We start from the raw sequence: 18,826 nt of genomic DNA on the forward strand, positions 1-18,826 counted from the left end.
TTCATAAAAGATGTCAAAAAGCAAAGGAGCTTTGAGATGTGCCAAACCAACCAGCCTGTAATTGCAAAGTATAAAAGAACAAGGAATGAGTACACCAGGATATGAAAGAAATAACATTGAAACTTTGAGAAGAATAATATGAACAAGGGAGGAGAAACTTCAAAACTTTTCCATGAATTCATTAGGAGTCATTTATCAAGGTGAGGGGTTCAGAGGGAAGAATTATTGAGGATGAAGTAAAAATATATGAGAAATAGAATAACAAGATCAAAAGTGCTCTCACGGTGGAAATCACTATAGCCCCAACACCAGTCAGATAGAATGAGGAGGAGGTTTTAGAAAATATTGAGACATTTGGAAAGACATTAACAGAACATTAGAAGATCTTGACCCATACGAGGCTCATGGTCCTGATGAAATGTCACCATATATGCTGAAAATGTGTGCAGATATGATGTGAAATACTGTTCGGGATGTCACGAGAGAGAGGCAGAGTTTCAAGGGAATGGAAAGTGGTGAATATCATACCTTCCAACAAGAAAAGAGATTGGGGATAGGCACTGAACTATAGTCCATTTTCACTGACGTTTGTGATCTGGAAGGTTCTAGAAAAATAACTAGAAAGCCGGTAAATGACTTTAAACAGAGGAGAAACTATCCAAGTGAAATGGCATTGTTTAGGGGAAGGAGGTAATGTGCAACAAACCTCTTAGATTTCTAAGAGAGAGAGAGAGAGTGAGTTTTGTCTTGGACAAATGGGAAGGCTGGGTGGATTGTGTGTATTTAGTATGCCATAAAGCATGTGACCCAGTATTTCATGGGAGGCTGATTAAGAAGCTGGATCATCAGGCAGGAATAAGGGGGAAATTTCTTCAATGATTGGAAGATTATGTCAGTGAAAGGGAACGAAGAATGGATGTCAGGAGAGCCTTCTCTTAATGTGTTGAGTTGGCTGGTGGAGTGCTACTGGTTTCTGTTCTGGAACCGGTACTTTTTTTGATCTTTGTAAATAACTTACCTGATGGTATGGTCCCCTACCTGAGTATGTTTGCAGATGATGCAAAGGTCATAGAGAAAGTGAAGAGAGGAGGATTGCACCTTGTGCAAATGTGAAATACCCAGGATAGGACAAAGTAAAGGAAGGCCTCAATGGGAGTATTATCTAACAGGAAATAAGCTACGGGATTCTGTATGTGAAAAGGACTTTGGAGTTAACAATGTCCCTAAGTTGATACCAGAGAACCACATTAGGAGAATAGTTATGGAGCTATCTGTCTCCTGACAAATGTTACAATAGCTTTCAAGTATGTGGATCAGGAAATATCTAGCAAGCTATATAAATACAAGATGGCTGAAACTTGATGTGCTTCTCAAGTTTGGTCACCACACCTAAAGAAGCACAAAGAGGTAATAGTGAAGATCCAGAGGAGGATAACAAAGATTATGATAGAATTAAGAAAACTGAGTTACAGGGAAAGGCCAGAGGCTTTAAATTTGCCCACTTTTGAAGAAAAAAGAATGAGGGGTGACCTGATTTCAGCTTTAAAAGATTGTAAAGCAGATTGATAATGAACAGTGTAACATGAAATTAAGTAATTACAAAAATCATTTGGGACGATGTGGTATACCGGGGTCGACGTGCTGTCAATGGATTGAACCAGGGCATGTGAAGCGTCTGGGGTAAACCATGGAAAGTTCAGTGGGGCCTGGATGTGGAAAGGGAGCTGTGGTTTTGGTGCATTATTACATGACAGCTAGAGACTGAGTGTGAACAAATGGGGCCTTTGTTGTCTTTTCCTAACGCTACCTCGCACACATGAGGGGGGAGGGGGTTGTTATTTCATATGTGGTGGGGTGGCGATGGGAATGAATAAAGGCAGACAGTATGAATTATGTACATGTGTATATATGTATATGTCTGTGTGTGTATATATATATGTATACGTTGGGATGTATAGGTATGTATATTTGCGTGTGTGGACGTGTATATATATATATACATGTGTATGTGGGTGGGTTGGGCCATTCTTTCGTCTGTTTCCTTGCGCTACCTCGCTAACGCGGGAGACAGCGACAAAGCAAAATAAATAATAGATAGATAACAAAAATCTTTAAAGAGATTCTTTTATAGTATAAGAGTGGTGGATGAATGGAATAGAATGACTGAGGGCATGGCTGATGCAGACAGCATACATGAATTTAAGACTTTATGTGATGGTATAGAATGCTCAAGAGATAGGGGTCATACAAGTATAAAACTCCCTTCTCATAATGTAATTATTCACACTTTCATATATAACCATGAAAAGCTTGTATTTGACTTTGTAAAGTAATACTTAATACTGTGTACATTCTATTTAATTGCATGAACATGAAGTTTTAGAATAAAGCTTATGATAATGCTTTTCCTGTTTAATCCATTAGGGTGTATGAGATATCTTCCTGAACATTCGTGGTTCCTGTAATCTTTTCTTTTCTTGTTTAGGTGCTTCAGACACTGAACATGACACTTGAGGAAGACAGGAGGTCGCTAATGTCCCAGGTGTCACTATTATTAACCCAGTATCATGACCTCCTCACTCAGACACTGGAAGACAAGCAGCACTTCTACCAGGAGGAGAAAAATTTCACGTAAGTTTGCCCATTATGGCAATCTACGATTATTATTCAAGACTGGTTACAGAGAAGAATCATTGGATTCTTTCATTGACAAGATGAAATTACTCATACAGTGAATCACATGTAGACTGTAAAGAATTATGTGATTTTGAATATTTGATGTCTTTACAGTGATAAGTTGAATAATTTGCGTCGTGGAAAGGAGAAACTGGAAGAGAAAATTATGGAACAGTACCGTCGCATGGAGAATTCTCCCTCTAAGAAGTAAGCCACTCTTTTGCAACAGAGATATCTTGTAGCTTTCATGGATCTTTTCTTTTTCATCTTATCAGATTGTAGGATTAGAACTGAAGCTTTGCATTGGGGCTGAAGTAAACTTACGGTATATCCTGCTGCGGTATTGTGGAAAGAGCTATCTATAGTTTTCTGAGACTGATTTTTGATTAAGATATTTTGGAGATGGTTGAATTTAGCAAGTCACAGGTGTTACATCAAATATTTTTTTCTTTAATGAAATGAGTCTCTTTGCTAGAAGTTTGGTATTGGATTCTTGTCATCAAATCATTTGATATTACCTTGCAGCAAAGAGGTATTACAAATGACACATATAACATTTAATCCTCCACACTGCAAACATCAACAGAAAGCCAACTTCGGATAAGAAAAAGAATGCATCAGTATCTACAAAGAGCTCTTCTTTTTCACCCTAAACTGCATCCAACCTGCCTGGTCATCCACCCCTCTCATGTGCAAACATAACAAAACTACAAATCACAGAAAACATAGCACTCAGGAAAATCACTGGCAGCCTAGCAACTGTAAGCACTTGGGGCCTTCACAGTGTAAAGATTATACTCCCAATACAAACTAGCTTCAGTATGCAACAATGCTGGACACCTTCCTCCTAAACCAGCCCACAATAATAAACCTACTCATGCTTTTCACTTCAGTGACGTAAGCTTACAGATCTCTCATCCCTTAACAAATATGACTTTGACAAAAATATGTTCATACCATAATGATGTGACAAGCAGTAAGAAAACATTCTCCCAACACAGTCTTGTACTCCACTAGACATTAACATACCTGAAACTACTCTACCGAGACATATACGGGTTAAGCTGTCTGGTCAGTTTTCTGGACAGTTTTCATGTTTCCATTGCAAAAAGCAAACTCTTCATATCACAGGACCTCTAAATTGGAGAATGAAATTCGCATACTGAGGATGTTGAACACATGCTCTTCAGTTATCTTGCACATGCACCTCACAGAGACACAAACTCATCACGACCACATGCTTTGACTTATGGTCCCACTCAGTAAACATAGCTGCTTTTGTGAGCACTGTGGAAGAAATACAGTGAATGTAGGTTTGCGGCAGGGGTGTGTGATGTCTCCATGGTTGTTTAATTTGTTTATGGATGGGGTTGTTAGGGAGGTAAATGCAAGAGTTTTGGAAAGAGGGGCAAGTATGAAGTCTGTTGGGGATGAGAGAGCTTGGGAAGTGAGTCAGTTGTTGTTCGCTGATGATACAGCGCTGGTGGCTGATTCATGTGAGAAACTGCAGAAGCTGGTGACTGAGTTTGGTAAAGTGTGTGAAAGAAGAAAGTTAAGAGTAAATGTGAATAAGAGCAAGGTTATTAGGTACAGTAGGGTTGAGGGTCAAGTCAATTGGGAGGTGAGTTTGAATGGAGAAAAACTGGAGGAAGTGAAGTGTTTTAGATATCTGGGAGTGGATCTGGCAGCGGATGGAACCATGGAAGCGGAAGTGGATCATAGGGTGGGGGAGGGGGCGAAAATTCTGGGGGCCTTGAAGAATGTGTGGAAGTCGAGAACATTATCTCGGAAAGCAAAAATGGGTATGTTTGAAGGAATAGTGGTTCCAACAATGTTGTATGGTTGCGAGGCGTGGGCTATGGATAGAGTTGTGCGCAAGAGGATGGATGTGCTGGAAATGAGATGTTTGAGGACAATGTGTGGTGTGAGGTGGTTTGATCGAGTGAGTAACGTAAGGGTAAGAGAGATGTGTGGAAATAAAAAGAGCGTGGTTGAGAGAGCAGAAGAGGGTGTTTTGAAGTGGTTTGGGCACATGGAGAGAATGAGTGAGGAAAGATTGACCAAGAGGATATATGTGTCGGAGGTGGAGGGAACGAGGAGAAGAGGGAGACCAAATTGGAGGTGGAAAGATGGAGTGAAAAAGATTTTGTGTGATCGGGGCCTGAACATGCAGGAGGGTGAAAGGAGGGCAAGGAATAGAGTGAATTGGAGCGATGTGGTATACCGGGGTTGACGTGCTGTCAGTGGATTGAATCAAGGCATGTGAAGCGTCTGGGGTAAACCATGGAAAGCTGTGTAGGTATGTATATTTGCGTGTGTGGACGTATGTATATACATGTGTATTGGTGGGGGTTGGGCCATTTCTTTCGTCTGTTTCCTTGCGCTACCTCGCAAACGCGGGAGACAGCGACAAAGTATAATAATAATAAAAATAAACCTGGAGAAGGAAGATAAAGGTATTTGTTTATGTATACTGGTATAGGAATAGATTTTTTCATACTTGCCATTTTTACACATTGCAAGGTAGTGCTAGGAACAGACAAACAGTGGCCTCATTGGCTCATATCCACTTTCTAGCTATCAAGTATTTTATGGAAACCATAGCCCCCTATCCACAGCCAAGCCCTATAGCTCTTTCCATGGTGCCCTCTAACAGCTTCAGATGCCCTGGATCAGCTCACTGATAGGACATCATCCTCTGTATACCACATCACTCAAATTCACTCTGTCCCACTCACACCTCTTACCCTCCTGCATGATCAGGCCCCCACATATCGAAGCATCTTTCACTTTAAGCATTCCTTTCTTTGTAGATTCCCCTTTCTCCTTGTATCTTCCACTTCTGACTTGAATACCCTCTGTTATCCACTCCTCACACTTTCTTTTCATATGTTGAATCCATTTCAGCACACCCTTTTCTGCTATCTCATACACACTTTTCCTACTTCCACACCTCTCTGTTACCCTATCATTTCTAATTTGGTCAACCCTTCTCACAACAAATATTTTCCTTAAACATTTGATTTCCAACATGTCCACCTTCATCTGCACTTTTTCATGTAGGGCCCATGTCTCACATCCATACAATAAGCATATTATGATTGAGAGAAGTGACCAGGGTATGCTAAAATGGTTCATACACTTGAAGAAGATAATCAAAGAAAGACTGATAGAGACTCAATATATTAGTAGTAGAGAGAGGAAGGGGGAGACCAAGGAGATGGAGGTAAAGAGGAAAGAGACTTGATATATCAGTAGTAGAGAGAGGAAGGGGGAGACCAAGGAGATTGAGGTAAAGAGGAAAAGAGGCTGTGGATGTGTTGGGGCCTGAGTGTGGTAAGGGCTGTGGATAGGATAGGATGAATTGGACTGACAGAGTATACAGGGGGTTACATGCTATTTTTGGGTAACATTTGGTCAAGGTAAACCATGGAATAGCCTGCAGGACTTGGCTGTGGATGATAGGCTTTGGTTATGGTATATTGTACATGATAAGTAGGGAGTGGATGTGTACAGATGAGGTCATTGTTCGTCTGTTCATGATGCTACTTCACTAAGGAAAGACAAGCAAATGTGTAAAAAGTATACCGTAGCTTACCTTACCTTCCTACTCAAGGTTGCCTTTCTGTGGGGTTCCAGTAGCATTCAGGAAGCTGGGTATATCCACTGGATAGGAAAACAGGTCAAGAAGTGTGATGGTTGTGTGTTTGTTGGGTATGATGATTAAGGAGTGCTTCATGTCTTCAGTGTGGAAGATACATATTGGACATGAGGGGTCTTGTTGAAATGACATTTGTAATGTTGGAGAAATGGGTTGTGTTCAGAATACAGACATATAAGTGTAACTTGCACATGTCTGGAGAGTGTAGTTTCAGATGGATGAATGTCGGGGTGGAGTTTAAGATAGGGTTGGTTGTTTAGTGCTTGTCAAATTATTTTGATATGAATTTATTTTGTTCCTATTGTGTTTGTTGGGTGGGAAGGGGCATCTGCAAGTATAGTTTCTTAAAGTGTGAGGTACGGATGATGCTTTTGTATCTGCCTGGAATTGGTGATTAGTTTGAATGTAGGTTGAGTTGGAGGAGTCCTGTACTGTTGCAAAGAATTATATATCTAGCATCTTGACATGAGGTTGTATTAGAAGTATGTTTGTTTCTTTGTATAGGTGTGTGGTCGCTAAGCATCTATATGGTTTGTGGTTTTATTATGTTTGCATTGGAAAGGGTTGATGACCAGGTGGGCAAGGTGTTGTACAAGGTGGAGCAGATGTTTATGTTTAGAGGATACTATAAGATTCTTTACCTTGTCCAAGGCTGGTGCTAGTAAGTGTTCTGAGGGCTTTTATTTTGTTTATGGTCTATGTGTTAAAGTTGGTGGTGTTGGGAATGAGAATGTCATCTGTATGTCATATATGATAAGTGGGAGTGATTGATTGTTCACATTATGGGAGGATGGAGACATATGTATGGGATATGATGTTGCAGTTGGTAAAGAGAAATATTGATAGGCAGTTTGGTTATTTGTAGAGGATGCTTGATGATAGGTTAATTAAGAAATTAGAGTGAATTCAGAATGTAGAGAGCAGAAGGCAACCAACATTCCAGAAGGAAATATGAGGGAGTACAGTAAGATAGGTGTGTTTTAGGACCTTGAAGTTGTAAGAGGAATGGAGCTTGTTTTTGAGGTGTGTTTTGATAGTGCATTGGAGGCTTTTCTTTGTTCACTTTTCTCTTCTAAAGGGGAGTTTCCAAGGGGATCTTGCCATCAGAGATTTATTGAAATATTTTTTATTGATATGAAGTTCTTAATTTTCTTTTCTATGTTGTTTATCTCTTCAACTGTCATAGACATACTTGTGCCTTAATATGAAGTAAGTCTGAGGAATTAAGATTAAGCAGCTGTGGATCTAAGAAATGATATTCCCCCTTGCTAGGTTATCACCGGGCTGTGTGCCGTATTCGTAAGTAGTGTGGGAGATGTTTAGTAGGTTCATATTGTTGTAGCCATGTCACCATTGTTTCTTTTGCGTTATGAAATGTCTGTTGCTGAAAATAGTCTGAATAGCTTTAAGATGCACATATCAACTATCAAGTTTCCAAATTGCTGACTTTGGATAAATATATCTCTTTACAAAATAAGAAATTTAGATTATAGTAAACAGCAAGATTAAATGATGCAGTAGAAGAATTATACCTTTGAGCCTGATTAAAAATGATTTGATAAATTGTATGTGATTTTTTTCAAAACACAATTAGAACCAAGGGTGATGTGCAAACTGGTAACTTACTCTTTAAGATTTTTCTATAACATTTTGAGAACTCTAACTGTACTGTTGTGTGATTCTCCTGTAACTTTTTCAGAAATCTTTATTTACTGTTTTACTCCTTAATGTTGTAACCTAGTGTGTAGTGTAATTAAATCTGCTTTGAAGCATCTGTATTACTGATGTCCCCTTTGGTATAGTGCTCTTCATTTTGAGAAAGATATGCCAATATTGTGTGATGTGAGTATTGTGATTGTGGACTGATTTGGGGTATAATTAAATGAAGTTTCCAGTATTAAATGCATCTTGTTTCACACCTGATGCTTAAACAATGAGCTTAGACTTTTTCCCATGACTGGAGATTATGACATTAAAAAAGTTCCTCAGTATTTTGATATTTATATATAGGTATTAAATCTAGGAATTGTTTATTCTTGCAAGATAGATTGTTGTATGATGTAGTATCTTTCATGGTGATGAAGTGAGATTTTAAGTAAATATGATATAGTTTTTGAAATTTTGCCTAGTGTCATTGCTGCTTGAGGTCACAGACTATAAAAGGGTGAAATAAGCAGTTCGTGAAAATGCTGGAAAATATGAAATGGGGAAAAGGAGATATTTAAAGGATTATGTCAGTTGTAGGGTTGATTTAGTCAAATAGTTTTAGCCTAAGATATATACAGTAAGAAATGTTTTTTTTATTAATTACAGGGTCACTTACAGAGTTTTTATAAGATAAGGAATATTTGAATAGAATATTAATTTCAAGGTTTGTGTGTATCAGCAGTTGACTTGAGTAAGGAGTTGCTTCAAAGACAGTTATAAGTTCACTTTGTGTTAAGAGAGCACTATTCAAAGTTCAAAGAAATTACATCTTGGGATATCACAGCCACTCTTCTCCTGCTCAGAACTTTATGGGTTACAGGTAGTTTAGTTATGCATCAAATTGTGACTTTTTTTCATGACCAAGTTTCATTTGTAATTTTTTTTTGTGTGGTTATGTAAAGTTCAGTACTTTTAATGGGTTTAGTCCAAGGTGCTTTCAGTATTGCATACATCTTTATTTTTGTAGTACTGTACTTACAATGCACCCCATTTTCTGTATGAACTGTAAAGGGTAGCTCAGTAATTGAGTTAATTGCATTTTGACATTGTTGCATGTTGTGTGTACACTTCTTTGGTGTTAAAGTAATACCTATCATGGATATTATACTGCAAAAGAGGCTGTTGAATGTGAGATTTATGACATTCAGTATTCTTAAAGAATAAAAAATGGATTTGCCCAAGTTTATATTGATAAGCAAAATGGTGATTGCCTTATTTTGTATGATAGTTAATTGATTTAAAGCTAAGAAAAGTGTATCTTAATAATTGTTTTCTTTTAATTGCATATAATGCTTCTTGGAAAATAAGTAACGTTAATGAATAATGTTTTTGAAGAGACAAAAATAGAATGATTATCATTTTTTACCAAAGATAATGTTATGATTTGTTCTTCCTTTTCAGGAAAGGTTTTGGATCCAACCTAGTCCGGCGAGTGAGGAGAGCGGGGACAGAACTCATCAGTAAAGTGCCCAGGGTAAAGATAGTTATTATAACAAGAATGGAAATAAAGCAGGGTTACACTGGTCTTTGCTTTTAGTTTTGATTTTCAAAGTTTTCTGGTTTACATATACAGTTTTAGACTTCTTAGTTTTATGTTGGTTGTTTGTTGTTACACTGGTTGCAGATGCTTATGTTAAGTTGTATGAGGGGAGCACTATAGGAAGCTCCATGATTTTTGTTTGAAAATTTTCGTATTATGTTTGCTGTTTTTGTGATGAGCATTTGGTAGTTTCTAATGCAGGTATCTGAAAGATTCTTGTGACATATAAAGATACCCCTGGCAGTGTCACTTTGGCAAAGTGATAGGGCTCAGGTGTACTAGAGGTATACAGTATTATGGAAACTTGGGTCATTTGAAGAAGTTTATGATGTATAGGTATGAGTGAGGGGAAAATCTTGCAGAAACCTGTGTATACACTGCTTGGTTTGACAGGTTTATTGTCTACAGATCTAAGGCTATTCTGTTGTTAGCTCCTAAAGTAAACTTCCTCAGAAATTACCCTCACCCATTGTAGGGGGAAAAACTCATAAAATGTTTCTTGTGCATTTTTGAAAATACCCTCCAAAATTAGTGTACTTTTTTCTGTGGTGGTATGAGTGGGTGCTGAGGGGTTAGGGAGGGCCTTGGTTGGTGGAATGGCTGCTTCTTGTCTGTGTATGTATGTGATTTTTTCCCCCATTTGTGATATCATTCTATATTTGCATACTCATTTCACACTTTACAGTTTTTGCCAGGAATTACATCACTGTGCATACATACCATTCAAGTTTCTTCATGTATCATTTAAGTATTTGCAAATCATTTACACAGGCAGAACTTTATTTACTTTAATAAATGAACAAGCAGTCTTATTTTCATCAAAAATGGTACACAGGTACTATAGAAAATGTGTTTATCATCGGAAGAATGACTGCAATAAAGGGCATGTAGATCTGGCATCACACTGAGATGACATTTACTGTATGTACACGATGAGGATCTCAGGCTGACTGAGATGTGTGATATTTGTCTAGCAGTGGCCAAGAGTATCACTTGACACTGGCAGGTTGGCAGTTCAAACAATTGCCAGAAAAATGTTCGTATTAACTAACATGCACCCCAGTTGTCTCCACTTGCATCTGTTGATGGGTTAGAGGTATACATGGCTTTAGATATAGGTGGCATGTCTGTATATGCTTATACAATTTTGTATGATAAAGTGAAATAGATAGGTGAGACATGAAAAGTGCTGAAAGCTTAGTTCTGTATAGATATCATCTCATTACTGAGGACAGGCTTAGGAGATGAAAATATGACCAGTGTAGCCCTGCATTTGCTGTGGTATTGTATTTTCAGTCTGATACTATGTATGAAATAGATGTTTAACTGCAGTCTTCGTATGAAAAGAAATGAGCCCACTTATGATTTTAGTAAAGTGTGAGATACAAAATGAAATAAAGAAAATATATATTAATGAATACATATGAACTTGTTTAGATGTTGGATTCTTCGTCCTGTAGTATACAATGTATGAAGTCAGTAATGTTGATAATCAGAATATCAGGAATGGAAAATTAATTTAATACTTTGGAATTCAGAGTGGTCGTTCAAGGTCACGTGGCCGTGAAGAGGGTGGAGAGAGTCCAGACTCATCATCACTTGGATCATCCTCACATGCTAATGATTCTATGGATTCTGGTTCGGAAACTCGCCGGTCATCACCCAATCTCCCTCCTTCCCCACCACACGATGGTGAGGGTGGGGAACTAACAATAGCAAGGAATGGACAGACACCTAATCACTATAGAAAAAGTCTACCACCAGCTTTTAGTGATACCTGTACCTCTCAGATTCTCAGGTATAGTCTATCTTAACATTTTTGTATTATGTTTTGTAGGTAATAGAGCACCTTACTCTTGTAATCCATGAAGGGTTGGCCAAAGGAGGCATTTGTAAAGTGTAGTCTCACTTACCCTGTCATGCATTTTCAGTGCTACATGACTGTTCTAGATTCGTGATAATTCTTTGTCTCAAGTATGTTGCAGTTATAGGGGAATAAGTCTGTAAAGTATCTAGGAAAAGTGTCTGCAAGAATGTTTTGATTAGTTGAGTGATGGAAGTAACTGAATTCAAGAATAAGTGAGAGCAAGGGGATTTTAAGAGAGGTAGGAAATGTTTGAATCAGATTTGTGTGGTGAGAATGACTGAAAAAGTATCTAGTGAAAGGTAAGAAGCTGTCTGCAGCTTTTATGGATCTGGAGAAAGCATGTGACAAAGTAGAATGCTTTATGGGATGTGTTAAGGTTATATGGGTTAGGGGGATACTTATTGGATGATGTGAAAGTCTTCTAAAGAGGAGCAAATGCTTGTGTAAGGTTGGATGGAGATTTGAGCTAGAGTTTTGGTATACATGTGGATGTGAGGCAGGACTGTGTGATGTCACCATGGCTTTATATTGATATATTTTTTTCATACATGTTCACCATTTCCCACATTAAGCAAGGTAGCATCAAGAACAGATGGCTGGGCCTTAGAGGAAAAAATACTCACTTGGCCTCCCTTCTCTTTGCCTTCTACGACACGCAGGGAATATGAGGAATATATTCTTTCTCCCCCATCCCCAGGGATAATATGTATTTATATTATTTATATTTTTATATATTATACTTAACCGCTGTCTCCCGCGCTAGCGAGGTAGCGCATGGAAACAGACGAGGAATGGCCCAACCCACCCACATACACATGTATATTCATAAACGCCCACACACGCACATATACATACATATACATTTTAACCAATACATACATATACATACACAGACATATACATATATACATGTACATATCCATACTTGCTGCCTTCATCCATTCCCGTCGCCACCCTGCCACACATGAAATAGCATTTCCCCATTCCCTATCCCTAGGGATAGGGGAGAAAGAATACTTCATACGTATTCCTTGCGTGTCATAGAAGGCGAGTAAAAAGGGAGGGAGTGGGGGCTGGAAATTCTCCCCTCTTGTTTTCAAATTTTCCCAAAGAAGAAACAGTGAAGAGGACCAAGAGAGGATATTCCCTCAAAGGCTCAGTCCTCTGTTCTTAACGCTACCTTGCTAATGTGGGAAATGGTGAATAGTATGAAAAATATATTTATTTTTTTTTATTTTTTATTTGCTTTGTTGCTGTCTCCCGTGCCTGCGAGGTAGCGCAAGGAAACAGACAAAAGAAATGGCCCAACCCACCCCTACACACATGCACACACACACACGTCCACACACGCAAACATACACACCCACACATCCCAACGTACACACACATATACACACACAGACACACACATATACACACATGCACACAGTTCACACTGTCTGCCCCTACTCACCCCCATTGCCACCCCGCCACACACGGAATAACATCCCCCTCCCCCCTCATGTGCGCGAGGCAGCGCCAGGAAAAGACAACAAAGGCCCCATTCGCTCACACTCAGTCTCCAGCTGTCATGCAATAATGCCCAAAACCACAGCTCCCTTTCCACATCCAGGCCCCACAGAACTTTCCATGGTTTACCCCAGACGCCTCACATGCCCTGATTCCATCCATTGACAGCACGTCGACCCCGGTATACCACATCGATCCAATTCACTCTATTCCTTGCCCGCCTTTCACTCTCCTGCATGTTCAGGCCCCAATCACTCAAAATCTTTTTCACTCCATCTTTCCCCCTCCAATTTGGTCTCCCACTTCTCCTTGTTCCCTCCACCTCCGACACATATATCCTCTTGGTCAATCTTTCCTCACTCATTCTCTCCATGTGCCCAAACCATTTCAAAACACCCTCTTCTGCTCTCTCAACCATGCTCTTTTTATTTCCACACATCTCTCTTACCCTTACATTACTTACTTGATCAAACCACCTCACACCACATATTGTCCTCAAACATCTCATTTCCAGCACATCCATCCTCCTGCGCACAACTCTATCCATAGCCCAAGCCTCACAACCATACAACATTGTTGGAACCACTATTCTGCTTCAAACATAGCCATTTTTGCTTTCGGAGATAATGTTCTCGACTTCCACACATTCTTCAAGGCTCCCAGGATTTTCGCCCCCTCCCCCACCCTATGATTTACTTCCGCTTCCATGGTTCCATCCACTGCCAGATCCACTCCCAGATATCTAAAACACTTTACTTCCTCCAGTTTTTCTCCATTCAAACTTACCTCCCAATTGACTTGACCCTCAACCCTACTGTACCTAATAACCTTGCTCTTATTCACATTTACTCTTAACTTTCTTCTTTCACACACTTTACCAAACTCAGTCACCAGCTTCTGCAGTTTCTCACATGAATCAGCCACCAGCGCTGTATCATCAGCGAACAACAACTGACTCACTTCCCAAGCTCTCTCATCCCCAACAGACTGCATACTTGCCCCACTTTCCAAAACTTGTGCATTCACCTCCCTAACAACCCCATCCATAAACAAATTAAACAACCATGGAGACATCACACACCCCTGCCGCAAACCTACATTCACTGAGAACCAGTCACTTTCCTCTCTTCCTACACATACACATGCCTTACATCCTCAATAAAAACATTTCACTGCTTCTAACAACTTGCCTCCCACACCATATATTCTTAGTACCTTCCACAGAGCATCTATCAACTCTATCATATGCCTTCTCCAGATCCATAAATGCTACATACAAATCCATTTGCTTTTCTAAGTATTTCTCACATACATTCTTCAAAGCAAACACCTGATACAAACATCCTCTACCACTTCTGAAACCACACTGCTCTTCCCCAATCTGATGCTCTGTACATGCCTTCACCCTCTCAATCAATACCCTCCCATATAATTTACCAGGAATACTCAACAAACTTATACCTCTGTAGTTTGAGCACTCACTCTTATCCCCTTTGCCTTTGTACAATGGCACTATGCAAGCATAACCTTACCAACCAGTCAACAATACAGTCACCCCCTTTTTAATAAATTCCACTGCAATACCATCCAAACCTGCTGCCTTGCCGGCTTTCATCTTCCGCAAAGCTTTTACTACCTCTTCTCTGTTTACCAAATCATTTTCCCTAACCCTCTCACTTTGCACACCACCTCGACCAAAACACCCTATATCTGCCACTCTATCATCAAACACATTCAACAAACCTTCAAAATACTCAATCCATCTTCTCACATCACCACTACTTGTTATCACCTCCCCATTAGCCCCCTTCACTGAAGTTCCCATTTGATCCCTTGTCTTACGCATTTTATTTACCTCCTTCCAAAACATCTTTTTATTCTCCCTAAAATTTAATGATACTCTCTCACCACAACTCTCATTTGCCCTCTTTTTCACCTCTTGCACCTTTCTCTTGACCTCCTGCCTCTTTCTTTTATACATCTCCCACTCATGTGCATTATTTCCCTGCAAAAATCGTCTTAATGCCTCTCTCTTCTCTTTCACTGATATTTTTTTTTTTATTTTACTTTGTCTCTGTCTCCCGCATTAGCGAGGTAGCGCAAGGAAACAGATGAAAGAATGGCCCAACCCACCCACATACACATGTATATACATACACATCCACACACACAAATATACATATCTATACATCTCACTGTATACATATACACACACAGACATATACATATATACACATGTACATAATTCATACAGTCCTGTCTTTATTCATTCCCATCGCCACCTCGCCACACATGGAATAACAACGCCCTACCCCCTCATGTGTGCGAGGTAGCGCTAGGAAAGGACAACAAAGGCCCCATTCTTTCACACTCAGTCTCTAGCTGTCATGTAATAATGCACTGAAACCACAGCTCCCTTTCCACATCCAGGCTCCATAGAACTTTCCATGGTTTACCCCAGACGCTTCACATGCCCTGGTTCAATCCATTGACAGCACATCGACCCGGGTATACCACATCGTTCCAATTCACTCTGTTCCTTGCACGCCTTTTCACCCTCCTGCATGTTAAGGCCCCGATCACTCAAAATCTTTTTCACTTCATCTTTCCACCTCCAATTTGGTCTCCCACTTCTCCTCGTTCCCTCCACCTCTGACACATATATCCTCTTGGTCAATCTTTCCTCACTCATTCTCTCCATGTGACCAAACCATTTCAAAACACCCTCTTCTGTTCTCTCAACCACACTCTTTTTATTACCACACATCTCTCTTACCCTATTATTACTTACTTGATCAAACCACCTCACAGCACATATTGTCCTTAAACATCTCATTTCCAGCATATCCGCCCTCCTGCACACAACTCTATCCATAGCCCACGCCTTGCAACCATACAACATTGTTGGCACCACTACTCCTTCAAACATACCCATTTTTTTGCTTTCCGAGATAATGTTCTCGACTTCCACACATAATTCAAGGCTCCCAGAATTTTCGCCCCGTCCACCACCCTATGATTCACTTCCGCTTCCATGGTTCCATCTGCTGCCAAATCCACTCCCAGATATCTGAAACACTTCACTTCCTCCAGTTTTTCTCCATTCAAACTTACCTCCCAATTGACTTGACCCTCAACCCTACTGTACCTAATAGCCTTACTCTTATTCACATTTACTCTCAACTTTCTCCTTTCACACATTTTACCAAACTCAGTCACCAGCTTCTGCAGTTTCTCACATGAATCAGCCACCAGTGTTGTATCATCAGCGAACAACAACTGACTCACTTCCCAAGCTCTCTCATCCACAACAGACTGCATACTTGCCCCTCTTTCCAAAACTTGTGCATTCACCTCCCTAACAACCCCATCCATAAACAAATTAAACAACCATGGAGACATCACACACCCATGCCGCAAACCTACATTCACTGAGAACCAATCACTTTCCTCTCTTCCCACACGTACACATGCCTTACATCCTCGATAAAAACTTTTCACTGTTTCTAACATCTTGCCTCCCACACCATATATTCTTAATACCTCCCACAGAGCATCTCTATCAACTCTTATCATATGCCTTCTCCAGATCCATAAATGCTACATACAAATCCATTTGCTTTTCTAAGTATTTCTCACATACATTCTTCAAAGCAAACACCTGATCCACACATCCTCTACCACTTCTGAAACCACATTGCTCTTCCCCAATCTGATGCGCTGTACATGCCTTCACCCTCTCAATCAATACCCTCCCATATAAAAATACCAGGAATACTCAACAAACTTATACCTCTGTAGTTTGAGCACTCACTCTTATCCCCTTTGCCTTTGTACAATGGCACTATGCAAGCATTCCGCCAATCCTCAGGCACCTCACCATGAATCATACATACATTGAATAACCTTACCAACCAGTCAACAATACAGTCACCCCCTTCCTTAATAAATTCCACTGCAATACCATCCAAACCTGCTGCCTTGCCAGCTTTCATCTTCTGCAAAGCATTTACTACCTCTTCTCTGTTTACCAAATCATTTTCCCTAACCCTCTCACTTTGCACACCACCTCGGCCAAAACACCCTATATTTGCCACTCTATCATCAAACACCTTCACCAAACCTTCAAAATACTCTCTTCATCTTCTTCTCACATCACCACTACTTGTTATCACCTCCCCATTAGCCCCCTTCACTGAAGTTCCCATTTGTTCCCTTGTCTTACGCACTTTATTTACCTCCTTCCAGAACATCTTTTTATTCTCCCTAAAATTTAATGATACTCTCTCACCCCAACTCTCATTTGCCCTCTTTTTCACCCCTTTGCACCATTCTCTTGACCTCCTGCCTCTTTCTTTTATACATCTCCCACTCATTTGCATTATTTCCCTGCAAAAATCGTCCAAATGCTTCTCTCTTCTCTTTCACTAATAATCTTAATTCTTCATCCCACCACTCACTACCCTTTCTAATCTGCTCACCTCCCATGCTCTTGTGCGCAAGCCATCACTGCTTCCCTAAATACATCCCATTCCTCCCCCACTCCCCTTACCTCCTTTGTTCTCACCTTTTTTCATTCTGTATTCAGTTTCTCCTGGTACTTCCTCACACAAGTCTCCTCCCCAAGCTCACTTTCACCACTCTTTTCACCCATGTTCAGTTGAACAAATATCCAGATATCACACTTTGATTTGGAGTCATATTGCCAGGAAGTACTTAGGCTAAGAAACTTAGAGACATGGGGAAAATCAGTAGTAGCTTCAGAGGGGGAAAGAGAGAATACAAACAGAAAGCAAAAAATGTGAGACATCAAATAAGGGAAGAGAGAGGAACAGCCCTGCTAGTACTGCAGGGAGGTAAAAAATGTTAAGTGATAGAAATGTCAGACTTAATATGTATACATACGCATTTGGACTATAGACTAGAATTAAGTGATAAAAGTTTGGAATTGAAGGATTGTATGGGGGAAAATGCACGTAATATTGTTGGAGGTGCAGAGACAGACCTCATAAGAGGTAAGATCTGTTCTGTCCAGAGGGATACATATTAGCGAAGAGGGAAAAATAGACAGATGAGGAGGAAGATTGGCCCTCTTGGCAAGACATAACCTTATATTTCAGCAGCACTGGAGTTCACTGGCTATAGAGACTCTATTGCTGTGGCCACCACCTTGAGGGAGTTCCAGTTGGGAACAGGCATCAGAGATATAGATAGATTTTGTGAGTTGGCCTGTTCATACAGTATATAATGGTGAATATAACTGTAGGAAAGAAATGAGTAACAATGTAGATAATTATAATCATCCAAAGAATTTTGACTGACTGGAACAAGCATACAGTGATACCTGAATACATTTGCAAATGATACAGAGGTCATGAGGGAAATGAAAAGCATGAAGGATTGCATCATCTTTCAAAGGGACCTTGACAGACTCTGAAATTAACTATGATACAGGGTTGAAGAAAATCAACCTGTGTAAGTGTAATGAGGACAGGTCAGAGCAAAAGAAGGCCCCGATGTGATTATCATTTTGAAGGAAGTAAGGTGCAGGATTATGAATGTGAGAGTTTTTCTGAAGTCACTATTATCCCTAACTTCTAGCATGAGTACCACCCTAGGAATATAGGTAAGGAACCATTTGTTTGCTTGCAGTTGCATTTAATTTCATGATGTGGAAATACTCAGCAAGCTGTTCACATATTCTACATTAGGCTAAGATGAAAAAGTGCTTCTCAGGTTTGGTCTACATAAGGCTAAAACGAGAAGTGCCTTGCAGGTTCGGTCCCTGCACCAAAAGAAACGTACACAGTTTAGATGAAAGGTCCAGAGGAGAACAACAGAGATGGCACCAGAATTAAGATTGGCT

General features: G+C 39.9%; 1 protein-coding gene across 4 annotated transcripts in view; it reads left to right on the forward strand.

The window, feature by feature from the left end:
* Girdin (protein girdin) overlaps positions 1-18,826 on the forward strand; it is a 571,686-nt gene that overhangs the window by 538,381 nt on the left and 14,479 nt on the right. For 3 of the 4 annotated variants that reach the window (XM_071681027.1, XM_071681029.1, XM_071681030.1), the window contains 5 exons: positions 2,486-2,631; positions 2,791-2,883; positions 7,610-7,636; positions 9,446-9,518; positions 11,123-11,382. In XM_071681027.1, the coding sequence (XP_071537128.1) occupies positions 2,486-2,631; positions 2,791-2,883; positions 7,610-7,636; positions 9,446-9,518; positions 11,123-11,382 (599 nt within the window). The remainder of the gene's footprint in view (positions 1-2,485; positions 2,632-2,790; positions 2,884-7,609; positions 7,637-9,445; positions 9,519-11,122; positions 11,383-18,826) is intronic. The other variant, XM_071681028.1, reaches the window with a different exon arrangement.

This window comes from Panulirus ornatus, chromosome 32 (genome assembly GCF_036320965.1).
Source record: "Panulirus ornatus isolate Po-2019 chromosome 32, ASM3632096v1, whole genome shotgun sequence".
Lineage (NCBI taxonomy): Eukaryota > Metazoa > Arthropoda > Malacostraca > Decapoda > Palinuridae > Panulirus > Panulirus ornatus.